The sequence below is a fragment of the Chaetodon trifascialis genome, chromosome 14, assembly GCF_039877785.1.
Source record: "Chaetodon trifascialis isolate fChaTrf1 chromosome 14, fChaTrf1.hap1, whole genome shotgun sequence".
Taxonomy (NCBI): domain Eukaryota; kingdom Metazoa; phylum Chordata; class Actinopteri; order Chaetodontiformes; family Chaetodontidae; genus Chaetodon; species Chaetodon trifascialis.
In genome coordinates this window covers 14300139-14316950 of record NC_092069.1, presented here as the reverse complement: position 1 = coordinate 14316950, position 16812 = coordinate 14300139, and the positions used below count along the sequence as shown (strand labels likewise).

Sequence of the window (16812 nt, the reverse complement as noted above, 5' to 3'; positions counted from 1 at the left end):
TCAGTTCAAACCATGTATGTTCCACTTTTGGCATTTTTATGTCCAACAATAAACAAAATCTAAACATTTCTCTATCATCTTTATGTATAAGAACTGATGCATAAACCTGATTTGTTTTTTAAAATAAAAAGTATGGCAGAAAATGGTCATCACTGTCTTGTTGTGCAAGGACTCATTATCACATTTGCTGAAAGGTTAGAATCTTCACTCTTGGCAGATTTTACTCACTCATTTCTCCCTTAATGAGTGATGAGTCACTCATACAGTTATTGAAAGCTGTTTCTTCGTAATAAATATTCCTATGTTTACATTAATTGTCATAATACTCCTACCTATTGGAAGCATGTTAAATACTTAGTCCACATTAGTCCTAGATTTTTAAGTTTTAAGTTCTGAAGAAATGTTAGCTCCATTGCAGCTGTTAATAACTTAAGTACAACTCCGTCTTACAACAAAATTGCAGCCAACAGTTCATTATTATGTAGAGTCACTGTTTTGTGACTGGAGTATTTTTCTGTTCAGTTCATTTTAACCTGCAGTCTCACAGACAAGACCAGATTTCTTATCCTGATGAGAACTTGGTCAGTATGTTTACATGACTGTCTTTGGCCCATGGAAGTGACTCCTCCCAGGAACAGTGATGGGAATTAGATGAAAGTACTGGCTATCTGTTAGTATCTCACAGGATGTGAGGAGATATTTCCGCAGACACATTTCTGCACAGTAGGGGAGAGTGACTGCACGAGCAGAAAGATGTTCTCTGTCCTTATGAGACCCACACTGACCTGCTTCAGGTTGAGGAAAGCCATTCAGCAAAATCCCAGGTCAACCATCTACAGCAAGCCACCAAGGGAAAGGATCGGGCCAGTGGTAGGACTGAATATCTTTGTTAATAGTTGTATAGTACAAGTTGAATAAATAGACATCCCAGGTTGTTCAACTTTATCAAAATGTACTACAGAAACAGGGACTCTTTGTTGTCACCTGTGCCAACTGGGTGCTAAACTGCAATTAATCCAGTTATAAAGACCATGTTGGCATGGGCTACAACAGTCCAACAGTATAAGTCAGTCTTGGGAAATCGGTATGTGATACTTCACTGCCTCTAACGTGAAGAATTCAAGCGAGCTGTGCTCCCCAGCCTGCAGAGTGGGAGAGATGTTTTATTCAGTTCTTATCCATAAGTCAGTGTGAAGCTGTGGCCTCTGTAAAGGGATCCCACGATGGAACTGCAATATAGCGGCCAGTGTTTATGCCACTATAAATCTGTTGATCTGTCCTCTGGGACGTACACAGGGGCTTTTGCGAAGCCAAACTCAAGTTAGGAATGCCAAAGTGCAGAGGGACACAGGGAATATCATGGTAGGTAGATATAAATGGGCACTGTTGTTATGTCACCAGATGAGTCACGGAAATCAGGGCCCCTGTTGTGGACTCAGGTGTTCGACCCTCACCATTCAACTCGTAGGTGATGACAGGACAGGTTTGGAGGCTATAATACGGTGCTTTAAAATGTACATTAAATGTCATGCGCCATGCAGTTGTTTAACTCTATTCCAAAGAACATAATGTCTATTGATTAAGCATGTTCATTTATGTTCTCATGGACTTTCTTACAGCAATCTGTCTTTGCCATGTGTGTGTTTGCTGTGACTCTCCTGGGCCCCGCTGGATGGATCATGCATCACATCCCACAGTACCGAGAGAGATCACCTGCCAGACCTTCTGCAAGAGAGCTGCAACCATGAATGCACGGTTACTGATCTTAAATCCTTCCAGTGTGTAAAATGTTATGAAAGGCAGTAAAACTTGATAATGAAATTGTTTGATTTTTATCTGCGGGGGGTATGTTTCATTTCTAAATAAAGTGCTTCTTAAAGAAAGACAGAAAGAAAAGGCTAATTTGTTGACTGATCTGATTCTTGTAACGTTTGGAAAATGCTTAATATTTACCTCAACACACTTTGAGCCATAACTCAGATGATAGTCACAAGCTCAGGAGTCATTCAGCTGCTGACTGCAGTGACAACACGCTGCTCCCAAATCAGCTCAAGTCTGTTTATCTTTCAGTTGCATTTTCCTCCTAAAACGGATGCAGAACTTAATTTTTAAAAGGCTGAATTTATCCCAGACTTAAAGAATGATATCAAACACTTATATGGATCATTGAATTGAATTGAATGTGGCTTAATGATAATTTAGGCCTCAATTAGGTGATTAATATTACCTAACTGCTTGTCACCAAAATTGGGAAGTATTATTCCATATTATTCCAAAAAGATAAAACAATATGTTAAGATTTTCCTGCTGCATACGTCATGTTCATGATTAGAACAATGTGACAACCATCTGTTGCATGTTTAGCCTTTTATATGCGACAGAGATGCACAAATGCGCAGAAATATCTCGGTAAACACACCTCGGTGTTTCCCTCCTATAGGCTAATCACTCCAAAGTGGACCGATCGGGTTGTTGGAGATTTCTTGAATGACAATTTGTCAAAGCCGGATCAGTCCATTTGGAAAGGTATGCCGCGGCAGACGTAAATCAGCATTGCTCTCCGCCGTCAAAGGATCTAAATCTTAGAATTAAAAACCGACTCACAAAAATGGGTCTTGGTTTCAATTCCGCTAAAAGCTCACGAAAACGACGGCACCGCCGCTGAAAAGCCACAGCGCATAAATCCATCGCGCAGAGTGGTACAATCAAGCCGAGCCTGGGCTGCAAGGGGGGTATATTCACTTTTTCACGACTGAGAGAAACACAACGCCGGGGAGGGGAAAAAAAAAACACTAAAACAATTGACAGTCTGGGTTTTGTGTTCCACCAAGTGTCTGCGAGATGTCTACGAAGGCAGAGCAGTGTAAGTACGCCGTGTGCGGGTGTGTGTCTTCCCTGTCTGGTCATGGGGTTTTTTTGCAAACTGGAAATGTGATTTTTGTTTTAACCAAGAAAGCGTTTGAGGGGAGCTGTCCTTGGTGATGAAACCGCGGTTGCCATGGCAGGTTGCAACACGTCCTCTCACTGCAGAGGATGGCTGGAGGGCTCAGGGCTCACAGGAAGCCCCCCTGCATCTCTGTGCGGTGTCCGTCTGAGTGTTTTCTCGGCATGTTGAGGGAAAACAATTTCACGGCTAAGATCGCGCAGTCGTCATGTTTGCGTGTGTTTTTTATTTATTTATTTGTATTTGATTGACGTGGTTGGATGAGGTGCGTGCGAAAAGCGAGGTGCGCTGCTGGATTCAAGGTCGACCTGGCAGATTCTTTACTGAGCAATATGGTGGCGTTAGGTTGATCAATAATGTGGATTGATCACGCCGTGCTCCTCTTTCCTCCGATTGCTTTTGAACAGGTGGAAAACAGCCTCTGTGCTCCGTGTTACAGGCTGATCTCTGTACACTTTTTCATCAGATATTGCCCCCTTTAGGTATAAAATATACCTCAAATGTGGGGTCGAACTTGGTGTTTGGGGCTTCCATCTCAATTGGCTAAAAGTTGTGTGTTGCTGATTTTGTTCACTGGTAAATATATGGCAGAATGAACCCAGCTAGTGTCAGAAAAAGATGAACCTTGCTTATGTGACTACATTTCTGCCATTAAGCAGCCTATTAGCAGCTGTTACGTATAGCTTTTAGGGGATTTATGCATCAAAATGCTTAAAAATATAAGAATTCACACTCAAGATGTTAAAATTTAAAAAGGGAGAAGCATGTGAGCCACAGCTTGTGTTGCAGCACAGGCTTTGACCACACAAAGCCCGCAGCTGTTATTTTTATTTTCGGGTTTGTCATTTACAGGTCAGGGAGGAAGCTAAACACTACTGCCCAAAGTCACAGAAAGTGGGTCAGCGATCACCCACTCCAACTTATTATAACTCGTATTCAACTAGGCATAAACGACCAATAACACATTTGTACCTCAACCAGTGGCCCGAGGGAGAGGTTCAACATAAGCAGCAAAGCAGGGCTCACTGCTGAAATGTCCCTCGGTATCATCTGCTCAGGGATGAGTAAGCCCCCTCTCATGTTCACCCCCTGACCACAGTTTCCCAGCTTGTCTTGGGACTTGAACTGGCAACCTTTTGTACATGGGCTTGTTTCTGTAAGCAATAGTTCACTGCCTCCTCTAGGGCTTCCTGTGACCTCGCTGCTATACCAAAAAGGTCACCTGGTGAAGGCCAGACAGCCATGGGAACACAGACTCTAAGTCTGACTTGATAATTAAAGCGTCCGTGTCACATGCTGCCCAGTGTCTTAGATGAATCTTAGCCAGGGAGCACCAGAAACACAGCTCCATACGTGTCTTTGTGCTCAGATGAATATTTTTACCCTCTATGAGAGTCTCACTAGTGTTGATTTTGCTTGTTACTCTGCTCTTTATTTTGTCTAGTTGCCTCTAAGATACGATACTTGCAAGAGTATCACAACCGTGTGCAACACAATATTTACCCTGTGCCCTCCGGAACAGACATTGCAAACACACTGAAATACTTTTCCCAAACCCTGCTCAGGTAAGTACCCTGCTCTGGAGCCAACAGGTGAAGTAACAGACTGTAGAATGTTTGATATTTAGCCTCCTTCATGATCAGATAACTTACAGAACAGCTTGTTCTGACACACTATCTGAGAGGGAAGACAGCGACACCTTCAAAGGGCTGATGTGAATTTAGCAAGGAAGTTAGGGAAGTGGACAACTCCGACAACCCCTCACCTGCCGTGCTTTGAAAGGTAGAAGAAGGTACTGTAGAGAGCGTAGCAGATTTCTTATGGAGCTATGTTGTAAAGCAGAGATAGACAGCTCAGTGATGTTTATTGATTCAGCGGTCGGCTGCTAGATGAACGCTTCCCTGGGGTGGCCTGTTGTGTCCTTCCCAGAGGGGCCGGTGGAGAAGGCAGCTCCTGTGACTCTGCAGTTGCAGGGTCAGCCTGCTCCCCGGGGGGCTGTGAAAGCCCAGGGAAGAACAGCATGTTATTTCCTCCTCCAACACAGGTCAAGTGGGCGGCCATTTTGGACACATCTTATTTCACAATGTGTCTATTCCCTTTTTTTCCCCCCTCCCTCTTCCTCCATCAAAATGGACTGCAGTGATAGGATATTCCTGTACGTCTCATGGTTTAGCCTTACTGCCAGCTGGCTTGACAGAAAATAGCGGTGCTGTCCTAACGTAATGAGCTAATTTACAAAAAGGGTGGGATTACCAGAGGCAGAAGTTGTATGCCCCACTTTTATCATTATTATCAGCTTAGGGTGCAATCTATTTGAGATTGGCAGCTGGCCTCAATTCTACACTTTATGCCTCAGCTCCATAAGGATTATTCCTCTGCTGAGTGATGCTCTCAGAGTATCCTGGATACTTTGTGCTTTGCTGAAGGGCTGTCGACCTACCACCGCCGCACCGGCAGCGTTTTAAACATGGCCTCTCAAATGCCTTTGGCACAAGCGGAGCATCACAGGGGCTGCAACTGTGGGAATCTGTGAAAACTCAAGTGACGATTTTGTCTCTGAGGCCCGGCGTCGTTTGAGTGCAGAAGGAGTCACTCGCTGTGATGCCACTTTCAACAGTTGCTTGATATTTTCCCTGAAGCAGAGCCTCGTAGCCTCAGATAGGCAGACCAAATAATTTCCCCCTTCCTTTAGAGGGGTCTGGTTTCCTCAGCAGGGACTCCAGGATTATCCATACACCTATGCCCCCAGAGAGTGGGAGTAGTGAGCCTTGAGAAGTGAAGCAGGCATTCGTCATGTTCCTGGAAAGAAACTCTGAAAATGGCCAAAGGAGGTGGTTGCTGATTCATACGCTGGTTTTAGGTTCAGCGCAGGTCAGATGCAGAGAAGAAAATGGAGAAGGGTTAAATTATTCTATTCACTGACAATTACATGTGCCTCCTTGAAAGATGAGGCATGGCTTTGTCATATTTCTTCGAGTCAGACCGAGCTCTCTGCATCAGTGAGCCACGCTGACTTCATGCCAAACTGTATCACTCACAGGAATGACTGCAGGGAGCAGAAATCATGTGTAGTGTTGTTTCCATATTATTCTAGATGTCAGGCAAGTTTTGTTTCTACCTCATCACACCTGAAAATCTGCTATTTAGGAAGTGTGACTGTGCTTTGAAATACTGCTACACACATAGTCAGTGATTTTGTATTGACAGCGCAGGGCTTGACAGTCAATGTTATGTCATGTGTCCGTACCAGTGCATTTCTACATGTGTTTTACGTGTCGTACATGTCTGTAACTTTCTGTGTCGTTCGTATGTTTGCGTGTATGCACATATGTGCGTGTGTGTGTGTTTACGTGTCTGTGTTCAGTGTGTGCGTGTGAGTGTGTCTGTTTATGTCGATGTTCATTGTTCAAAATAATGATGTTTTCTATATGAGAAATGGGCAGTGAAAAAGTCATACTCTGAGATACAGTCTGCTGTTGCGAGTCAGTCCTGTTGGAGTTTAAGCTGGATAAAGACGCAGCTTTTCTGAATGAATCTACACTGACTGAAATCTTACAGAGTATAACTTTGAGGGGATGAGTCAGAAAATGTTACATTCTGCTGATGTTATGTGAGTAAAATCTTAATGAAATCCCCTTTCTCACTTGCCGAGAATGCTGTAACTCCACTTTTTGAGTGACCTTTCAAAATAAAATAATAATAGTAACAAAATAATACATCAGCATTTATAATCTGGGCTCTCATGATAAATCCCAATCATTTGCCTGATAGAACAGCTTAGCTCTGTGATAACGTGCAGTAAAAAGAGCAATGCTCTCTGGCCCCCCCTCCCCCCTCCTCCACCCTAGACGCTCCACACTCTACCCAACTAGTTTTTTCCTTTTGTTTTTCCTCTCTTAAAATTGAATATGTCCACCACCTTCCCCAGGGGACAGCAAACACAATTGTCCATCCTGCATTAGCTCACAAACATAATGCTACCAGTCATCTCCCCCTGATACAACCTATTTCTTTGTCATTATAGTTTCTCCTCTACTGTAGATTAGTTGTTACATTTATTTTAGAAACCTGAATCCATATGCCTGTTGGATCTCATTATTTCTCCTGATGATACTGATACAGTATCATAACGTATGCATACAGACATTATTTCTCTGGTGCAATAAACATGTGCTGTGACCCAGGAGCACTTGATCTAACCTCACACACATGTTTATTACTGGCTGAAGCATGTTTCAAAAGTGTCACCTCTGTATTTTCCCGAACCAATTTGGTGTCACTCCCATCCTTGACAGCCCCACTAAAGACAAGGAAATTTTTCTTTTTTAAATTCCACGGCTCATTGGCCTTTTTCGCATGGTAGCCTCTGACCTTGCTGATTGGAAGACGGCAGCCATCGAGGGACAGTCATTTGCACTGTGCCTTTTTGGAGAAGTATGGGGTTGCCACTGAAAACATGCCATTTTTTATATTTTTGCTCCTTGTCACCAGATACGCATGAGATGCAGTGATCATTGCAGTTTGTGCTCATGTTTTTTTTTTTGTTTTCCAAGTGCAAAGACAGACAAAATGAGATAAATTGAATTAAAGTCACTCTGAACAGACAAAGCAGGGAAAAATTGCCCGTGCCTTCAGTGATAGTCAAATAGTGAGACACTGCATCCTATGTGGGGTTTATCTGGGTTTGTTTTTTTCTATTTACGCTGTCTCTGTAGTGCCATTTCAATGTAATGTGCTGTTTTTTTGTGTCTTTGTTGTCTCTTTTTTTCCCTTGTTCCCTTCCCCTACCCTCCCTCCCCTCCCCTCCCGCCCCGGAGCAGCATTCTGTCCCGCACAGGCAGGAAGGAGAACCAGGAAGCTTCCAATTTGGCCGTGCCCATGACCATGTGTCTTTTTCCTGTGCCATTCCCACTCACCCCATCTCTAAGACCACAAGTCAGTTCCATCAACCCTACAGTTACTCGCTCCCTCCTTTACAGCGTTCTGCGCGATGCCCCGTCAGACCGCGGGGGGCAGGGGCAGCAGAGTCGGGACGCTCAGCTCTCAGAGTACCCCTCTCTGGACTATCAGGGCCTCTATGTGACCCTCGTGACCCTGCTTGACCTGGTGCCCCTGCTGCAGCACGGTCAGCATGGTGAGTCAAGGCCCAGTGCACCACTGTTTGTCATCATCATCCCCAAGCCGTCTGGCCTCTGCATGAAGCCGCTGCTGCTTTTTTGGCCTCTTTTATAACTGGAGGAGAGAAGTCCTGCTGAGGATCTTGAGGGATGCATGGGGTGATTGGGAGCACGCTGGATCCTGTCAACTTAATCGTTCATAAGCCATTGGATACACCAGACATAGGCCTCCTCTTCTGTGTATCATACTTGACTGCATGTTTGCTATGTTAAGTGGGAGAAATGTTTTTCTTATGTCGTCCTGTGCAAATATGTAAGTTAAATGGAGAAGCACACGTAGGAAAATGTAATGTTTTATTCTTTTAAGTACATTTAGAATACATCTGAGAATGACTTATTACCACACTGTTTTTCACGGGCTCAAGGCTGCATCACAGTCAGTGCTCTTGTTGTTCATGAATATTTTACCACTGTTAAAAAAAGCTCAAAAGCATAAAAACCCATCTCTTTGACTAGAATGCTCTACTTTTCCTGAGGGCAAACTATATTTCAGTGGTTTTTAAAGAAAGCTCACTGCCCTCAGCTGAACCTCGTATTCTAAATGTTCTCTTTTTTTTCCACTGTTATACTGTTAAATGCCTGAAATTTGATGTAACTGTGACATCTGTGGCTGCATACAGTATGTGTATACTGTATGTACTGTTAATTGAATGAGTGTCTGTGTATCTCTCTTTGTCTCTCTTTTTTTTTTTTTTCGCCTTTTCCTTTTCTCATCAGATCTGGGACAGTCCATATTTTACACAACAACTTGCCTCCTGCCCTTTCTCAGTGATGATATTCTCAGCACTTTGCCCTATACTATGATCTCCACTTTAGCCACATTTCCCCCTTTCCTCCACAAAGACATCATTGAGTACCTGAGCACCTCTTTCCTCCCCATGGCTATTTGTGAGTATGACCTATCATTATTTAGACAAGTATTTTGCCTCCTGTCATATTGAAACTGTACCTTTATGGTGAGTTAATTGGTGATTGTTATGCCATTAAGTCTTATCAAAACATTAAACAATAAGCTTTGACATTTACCTCCAAACACTCTGAATTACATAAACCAATGCTACTATCTATACTACCATTTTAAACTGTGCCTTAAAATGATCTTATAAGTAATTACAATTCTCTCTCTTTCTCTTCTTTGCTCGCCTGTAGTGGGCTCCACTCGGAGGGAAGGGGGAGTCCCGGCCTATGTCAATCTGTCTGCCTCATCCATGCTCATGATTGCAATGCAGTACACCTCAAATCCAGGTGAGCGAGCTATCGCAGGGGCTGCATTTGAAGCATGCATTCAAATATAATCCACACTGGAATGCTGTGTAGTGATGCCTCTCTTCTCTACTTCTTTCCAGTCTATCACTGTCAATTGTTGGAGTGTCTGATGAAGCACAAACAGGAAGTGTGGAAGGTACTACATGTGGTCATGTAAAGCACAATGGAAGAGTTTCATTCCGAACAGAGAGCCAAAACCATAGTGTCACATTCGGGCTAGCCTCTGTTCCTGCAGCTTTTGTAATCTCTCTGTCTGGCGAATGAGCATATGTCTCTGCCTAAAACTTTGAATATAAAACTACACGAGGTAGCAGTTAGTCTACAAAATGGATATAAAGCATGTTGGAATGAAAACCTTCAGCTAGTTGCCTTCTGTTCATTAGTATGTCTTTGAATGTCATTGCACTTTGTAATTACTGATGATGTTTATACTGTGTGCAGGACCTTCTTTATGTCATTTCCTATGGCCCGTCCCAAGTAAAGCCTCCAGCTGTGCAGATGCTGTTTCATTACTGGCCCAACCTGAAGCCACCAGGAGCCATCAGTGAATACAGGGGGCTGCAGTACACAGGTCAGACTTCCTTAATGCCGCATCTGCTGCTTGATCTGTCCTTGAACTGAAGGTCTAACCTATCTCATATTTTTCTCTTTTTCTCCTCCCCTACTGCCAATCTTCTGTCTGTATTCAATTTCCCGGATCAGCCTGGAACCCCATCCATTGTCAACATATCGAGTGCCACAATGCCATCAATAAACCTGCAGTCAAGGTGATTTCAGCCTTAAAAAATACAGTAAACAAGCCTTCAACACTAACGCCCATCACTGGTACATTTATGGTTGTCGGATGCATAAAAAAGACCCCACATGCTGTCTATAATGCCTTGTTACTGCAAGGGGATAGATTAGCAGAGCTCCCTGTATTCAATTGGGGATGCATGGGGCATGTGCCAGATTGCCTTGCCGGGTTCAACCGAGCGAATCGCCATGTTTGCTTTTGTGAACCCCTTGGTAAATAAATTAGTGCATGCACGAGCAGCTGTGGGAATGGGGTAATGATATCAGCTTCAATGCTACTTTACACCAGTCTCTGCTGCTGCTGCTCTGCTTTATCAGCTCTGCCTTCCTTTTCTCAACTGTGCTCAAAACTGACAAATAGAGTCGAAACAGGGGCATGGACAGGGGCTGGATTTCAATTACCAGGAGCAGGGAGGGGGGTACAGGAGGAGGGGGGCTTAATTGGAAGCATTGACCCCACGCAGCCCTTGAGGGTAGGGTGGCATCAAGTGAGCACAGTAAATTGCGGTGCACCATCTGAACATTGAGGCCATGAGCACTGAGGTTTAGCACAGGGCCAGGCACAGGTTGCGAGAGAACAGAGTGCAGCATATGTGCGCGACCATCCACACAGAGACGTGGGGAGACAGGTATAGGCCTCACCTGATTTCTTGGGCAAGATCATGATGCATTACCCTCAGAGAGGACTGTGTGAAAGGACAAATAGAAAACATTAGCTGCAGTAAATGCAGTGTGTGTAGTCTATTCTAAGGGACTGTAAGAAAATTGTTCGGGGCAAAGGGAGTTTGGAAAAGGATGAGTGTGTTTTTTTTGTCGCTGAATGAACTGTAGTCTATCTCTTCAGAGAGCACGTCATTGGTCACTATTCTATGGTGATTCCCACCTTGACCTTGTACTGCATTTTAACAGAACACAGACAGTTAAATATGTCACAAAATGCAAACATTTCATAGTAAATTTCAGGGATGACTCTTTATTCAAAAATAAAGAATTTCCAGAATATGAGCTGGACAGGATGCATCACTTTGTTATGTTTGCCATAATTTTAGTATTTGCTAATTCTTTCATTTGGTGGCTATGTCAAAATTATCCCCCCATTAACAAGGTTAAAACTGAAGTACACCATCTTAAACTCCTGGTGCACATTTCTTTTTATTAATGGCAAAATGATGTGCACTAATTCCAGTATGTTATATAACTTTTAAAGGTGAAGCATAATGTTCAGTCCCCTGCCCCATCCTGGAAATTTTTGTACGGTCCCTAAATGAGCAGAACTTGTTTCCTGTCCTCTTGTTTGCATGAAAATGAAACTTCAACATCACAATAAACTCACATTTTAAATACCACGTCCATATTCTAACGTCACCTGTCTTACTTTGCAGATGTGTATAGATCCTACTCTTTCCGTTGCCCTGGGAGACAAGCCCCCTCCTCTTTATATATGTGAGGAGTGCAGCCAGAGGATAGCAGGGTATGCATCTGTTTCGCCTCTTTTCTCCTCCCCCTCTTTCAATAAGTTGTCATCCCAAACATGCCTGCCTCATTATTCCTCACTTTAACCCAGGGGAAATACATCGCCATGGTTACGTAATTCCCTCATGCCGATAATGAGATCATCATCACAAAACCACGCAGCCACTTGTTCCTCTTCTCTCCAGCATGTAGCGTGTTAGAACTGTATGGGTGTGCAATTTGGTGTTTTCTTCGATGTTGAGGAAGATAATTTTGCGTTAGAGGTCGAGACTGCTGTGTTTAAGTGGGATTAGTGTAGGCTCTGACATCAAGCGTTGTTTATACATTTCTTTGACCTTTTCAGAGACCACGCTGAATGGCTTGTTGATGTACTCCTGCCCCAAGGTGAGAGTTCACAAACAAAAGGTGTTTGACTGCCTTTCACGCTGTCTCGCTCCTCACAGACAAAGAGACATGCTGAATTAAATTGGATATACATGGAATACGTTCAGTATAATCTTCAATATACAGAAAGGTTGTTAGCACAATAATATGATACAGGGCTTAGTTTAGGGACACATATTTGCTGTGATTATGCTCATAGTATAAAAAGAGTTGTTTTCTCCATAATATAAGCACAACGCTTTTTGTGCAAAAAGAGACATTTAAAGCAATTGTTACATTATGAATGAATATTATTTAGCTGTTGTTTGAGTTGTGTTACATGTAAAAAAAAGCTGCTGTATACTGTATATAAAGCTTTTGGACACATATTTTCCAAAGAAACATTTTAAAAAAGCTTCTTCTGTTGTTTGCAAATTGCACATTTTTGTTCATTTGTCTTTGCAGCAGAGATATCTGCCATTTGTCAAAAGAAGGTAAGATATTTGTACTGCAGCAGGAACATTTACTGTTTACTCTCTCATCTATCCCATTACGTTGTCCAATATTTCTCCATATTCAGGATAAATAAGCCTTTCATTTTTCAATTACTATTTGACCTCACAGGATCTTCAGAATAATGAAGTCCTGCCTTAAAATGCACAACAGTACACATGCCTTCAATGGCTGTATCACTGAAAACAGAAACAAATTGAACCTAACTTCATGAAATCCATTTTTACCTGTGATCCATTGCAAGGTCATTTATTTGCGAACCTGCAATGTTTTCTTCATTCAATGGAGAGGCTCAGTCAAGGCCATATCATTTCAAATGAGGCCGCTGGGGCGTGATGTTTGTTCGCTGTTGTTGAACGTGCTGCTGAGGGCAAGTGCTCCCTGCTGGTTTCCAGGGAGACACCAGGAAACCTGAATGTGAGATTATCTCAGGTACTCCAAGCAGCCGCCACATATTGTCACGGGAAACAGCTGGCCGCCATCCTGGTTTGTCCAGCAGTTTATAATCCGCAGCCTCCCCTTCTGATCAGGCTTTGTCACACTCATTACAGAAAGCCCTTTAAACACCCACCTGGATTGACACTGTCATCATTAACTGAGACATTACTCTTATATAAATACACCTTGATACCCAAGATAGAACATACTGCAAAGAGCATCAGTATCAGTCACATCAGGGTTGTGTTTCTTGGTGTTGAAAGCTAGATGGGCGAATGAGAGAAGTCACCATCAGAGAACAGATATGTTAATTTGATAGGGAGCACTGCATCCCCCTAATGGCACAAGATTAGAGGCTGATCAGATTAGGATGGCTCTCTCGTGCCATGCTTTTTATTTTTAGAAACTTGAGACACCATGGGGGCACATAAAGACTTTTCTATTACTGCAGATGTAGACAGATCAACATCTCGAAGCCAATGCATATTAGAGAGGGCGATGTTCATTGTTAGAGCTGCTAGTTGTTTTTGAGGGCTGGAAATTTTTTTTTAGAGGTTTCATCACATGCCAGGATTGGCTGATTTGCTGTGATTATACCATGTTTTTATTTTGTTGCCTACTGCCCAGAATAGAAATAAACTGATCATCCTCCTCCTCCTCCTCCTCCTCCCCCCTGTTTCTTGGCTTCGCAGAACTGTAGCTCTCATGTTAGGAGGGCTGTGGTCACCTGCTTCTCGGCTGGCTGCTGTGGGCGCCATGGCAACCGGCCTGTCCGCTACTGCAAGCGTTGCCATGTCAACCACCACAGCAGCGAGGTGGGGGCTGCGGCGGAGACCCATCTGTACCAGACCTCGCCCCCTCCCATCAACACCCGGGAGTGCGGCGCGGAGGAGCTAGTGTGCACTGTGGAAGCTGTCATAAGGTGCATTAACAGTGTTTACACTGACATATCACAGCCACAGCCACTCGGCATATGCCCGTAATGCTGTGAAACATGTTTTTACATGAGACAACAATACTGCATGAAATTAGATTATTATAGTACATGCTGTGTCAAGTCTGTGTCTTTATCTCTCTCCTGCTCTTTCTCGATTAACATGTCTCACTTATGTCCTCAATCTGCCTCTGCGAGCCCTCTGCTATCCCTCTCATCCTCTCCATATCCATCCAGCCTTCTCAAGGAGGCAGAAATACATGCAGAACAGCGTGAGTTTGAGCTGAACAGGCGTCGTCAGATGGGCCTGTCTGCCTCCCACCACTCTCTGGACAATATCGAGTTTGACAACAAGGAGGATGACCAGCACGACCAGCGGCTCCTCAGTCAGTTTGGCATCTGGTTCCTGGTGTGTAATCACATGCTTTTTCTGTGTCTGTCAATAACAATGAGCTGTGAGATAAGGATGTGTGCAGTACAGGGCCTCTTATCTCCACCCTGCTGAATTCATGGTTACCTGACTGATGAGTTTATTCTCCGACCTTCACTCACGTCTGTAGGTGAGCCTGTGCACGCCCAATGAGAACACGCCCACAGAGAGTCTGGCTCGGCTGGTCAGCATGGTCTTCCAGTGGTTTCACTCCACCGCCTACATGATGGACGATGAGGTTGGAAGTCTGGTGGAGAAGCTGAAACCTCAGTTTGTCACCAAGTGGCTAAAGACAGTGTGTGAAGTGCGATTTGACGTCATGGTCATGTGTCTGCTGCCCAAGCCTGTTGAGTTTGCAAGGGTGAGGCCAAAACGCAGGTTTGGTTCAGGAGTTGTAGAGGATATACAGCACAGGGTACTGATATTGCATGTGGATGGGGGTGGGAAAAAGTAATAAGTGTAATTAGAAAACACATCTAAGCCAATGCACATCCCAGCTTCTCTCAGCTATAGTTCCTTTGAATGAAGGATATCATTAAATCGGCATGTCACTGAGGGCGGAGCTTTATTAACATTATAGAGAGCAGGTCACCATCTGAACTCTCTCGGCTGTGTTCGATCTAAGCCAGTCTGTGCACGCTTTTGCCCAGGTGGGAGGTTACTGGGACAAATCATGTAGCACAGTGACCCAGCTGAAGGAGGGCCTGAACCGGATCCTGTGTCTGATACCTTACAATGTCATCAGTCAACCACTGTGGGAGTGCTTTATGCCTGAGTGGCTGGAGGCCATCCGCACTGAGGTTCCCGACCACCAGCTCAAAGAGTTCCGGGAAGTACTCAGGTACGTCCACCCCTTTGAAGTGTTTGCATTTTGCAGATGTTGTAATAAAGACATTTGTTATTATGTATGTATGTAAGCAGAGATGAGGGTGCTAAAATACCTCACAGACAGAATTATTGGACAAATCTGTACCTTTGATTTTTGTCGTGACATATTTCCATTGCAGTTACAACACAGTCTGGTAGCAGATGTGTATTTTCAGAAGTCTAAACATTAAAGATAAATGACTTTTTTGGTGTGAACAGAATCAGTCAAAGAAGACTTTCTAAAAATACTATCTGCTGTGATTCATCAGCCAGACAGGGAGTAGTTTTACTTTGAACATTTCAGCCTCAGTAGTCTATAATGCATGACGCTTTAGCAGCATGGGAAAATCTCAGATTATAGAGGTGGATGCTTTTTGGACTAACAGGCTTATCAACAGAATGAGTATCATCAATGAAAAGACAGGCAAATATAGAAGTTTAACATTTGGAGAAATAGCTTTCCATCACTCTGATGTCTGTATGGAGAGGACCAGGAGGTGATTAGCTTAACTAAGATGGAAGCAGGGAGAAACAACCAAGTTAGTAATTAACTCAGTCCAGCCTGAAATGAAAAAACAGCATGCTGTCACTCATCATAAAACCTAATTTACCTTTTTTAAATTCTGCTTTTGTAATGATACAACCAACAAACTACAAGGTGTTAAGTAGTGAATGTATTAAATAAATATACTATACAGACAGTCAGGCTAGTTGTTGGCCTTGCTTTCAGCCTTTATGCTAAGCTAAGCTATTTGCCTCCTGGCTCCAGCTTCATACTTACAATGCGTACCAGTCTTCTCAACTCTTGGTAAGACAGCAAATAAGTGTATTTTCTTAAATGTTGAGCTAATTAACCACACCAAACTTTGAGCTAATCTGCTAATCACAGCCCAAATATTACTATGTTGCAGTTTATATACTATTATTATCACGCTGTTGTTGCTATTGTCCTCTACCTATGCATCATTAAGGAAAATATATGCGTAAATAAAACCACCAGCTGAAGAAGAAAAAGAGTTGACAGGGCTGACAGTACAGTTTTACCATGAAACAGCATAAAAAATACCAGGAGTGAACCTAACAGCAGTGATTGTGTAACACTGCCGAGAAACGTAATATTCTGTTGCTGCTTACAGTAAGATGTTTGATATCGAGCTGTGCCCCCTGCCCTTCTCCATGGAAGAAATGTTTGGCTTCATCAGCTGCAGATTCTCTGGCTATCCAGCGTCTGTGCAAGAGCAGGCTCTGCTGTGGCTGCATGTAAGCGCACACACACACACACACACACACACACACACACACACACACACACACACACACACACACACACAGGCTGTCTTGTGTCCAGTTCACATCCTGCGGTTCTGTCCACAGTGCGTGTGAATTGAACAGGTTGTCACAGAGTGTGAGAGTCTGGGCAGGGGCCCTGCTGAATATGGATCTGGGTCACAGAATGAGACTGAGAGGCAGATAGGAGGGATTTCGCCTTTCATCTCATATGCACTCACAGCTTGCTGCCCTGTATACATGGATCAATTTCAAGTTTTCTGTCAAAAACTGTGATCAAGAGATTGCATTAACTTACCCTCATTAAATAGGTCAGATTCAAATA

The 16812-nt window shown here is 43.5% G+C and overlaps 1 protein-coding gene across 4 annotated transcripts in view; it reads left to right on the top strand.

Annotated features, from left to right (window-relative positions):
- Window positions 1-2583: 2583 nt before the first annotated feature.
- Window positions 2584-16812, top strand: part of LOC139342058 (protein unc-79 homolog) — a 32973-nt gene continuing 18744 nt past the window's right edge. For all 4 annotated transcript variants that reach the window (XM_070978928.1, XM_070978927.1, XM_070978926.1 and 1 more), the window contains exons 1-16: window positions 2584-2863; window positions 4389-4509; window positions 7765-8078; window positions 8839-9009; window positions 9271-9366; window positions 9468-9523; window positions 9829-9958; window positions 10090-10154; window positions 11565-11653; window positions 11999-12039; window positions 12484-12512; window positions 13662-13891; window positions 14141-14312; window positions 14464-14694; window positions 14984-15174; window positions 16337-16460. In XM_070978928.1, the coding sequence (XP_070835029.1) occupies window positions 2842-2863; window positions 4389-4509; window positions 7765-8078; window positions 8839-9009; window positions 9271-9366; window positions 9468-9523; window positions 9829-9958; window positions 10090-10154; window positions 11565-11653; window positions 11999-12039; window positions 12484-12512; window positions 13662-13891; window positions 14141-14312; window positions 14464-14694; window positions 14984-15174; window positions 16337-16460 (2082 nt within the window). In that variant the 5' untranslated portion in view covers window positions 2584-2841. The remainder of the gene's footprint in view (window positions 2864-4388; window positions 4510-7764; window positions 8079-8838; window positions 9010-9270; window positions 9367-9467; window positions 9524-9828; window positions 9959-10089; window positions 10155-11564; window positions 11654-11998; window positions 12040-12483; window positions 12513-13661; window positions 13892-14140; window positions 14313-14463; window positions 14695-14983; window positions 15175-16336; window positions 16461-16812) is intronic.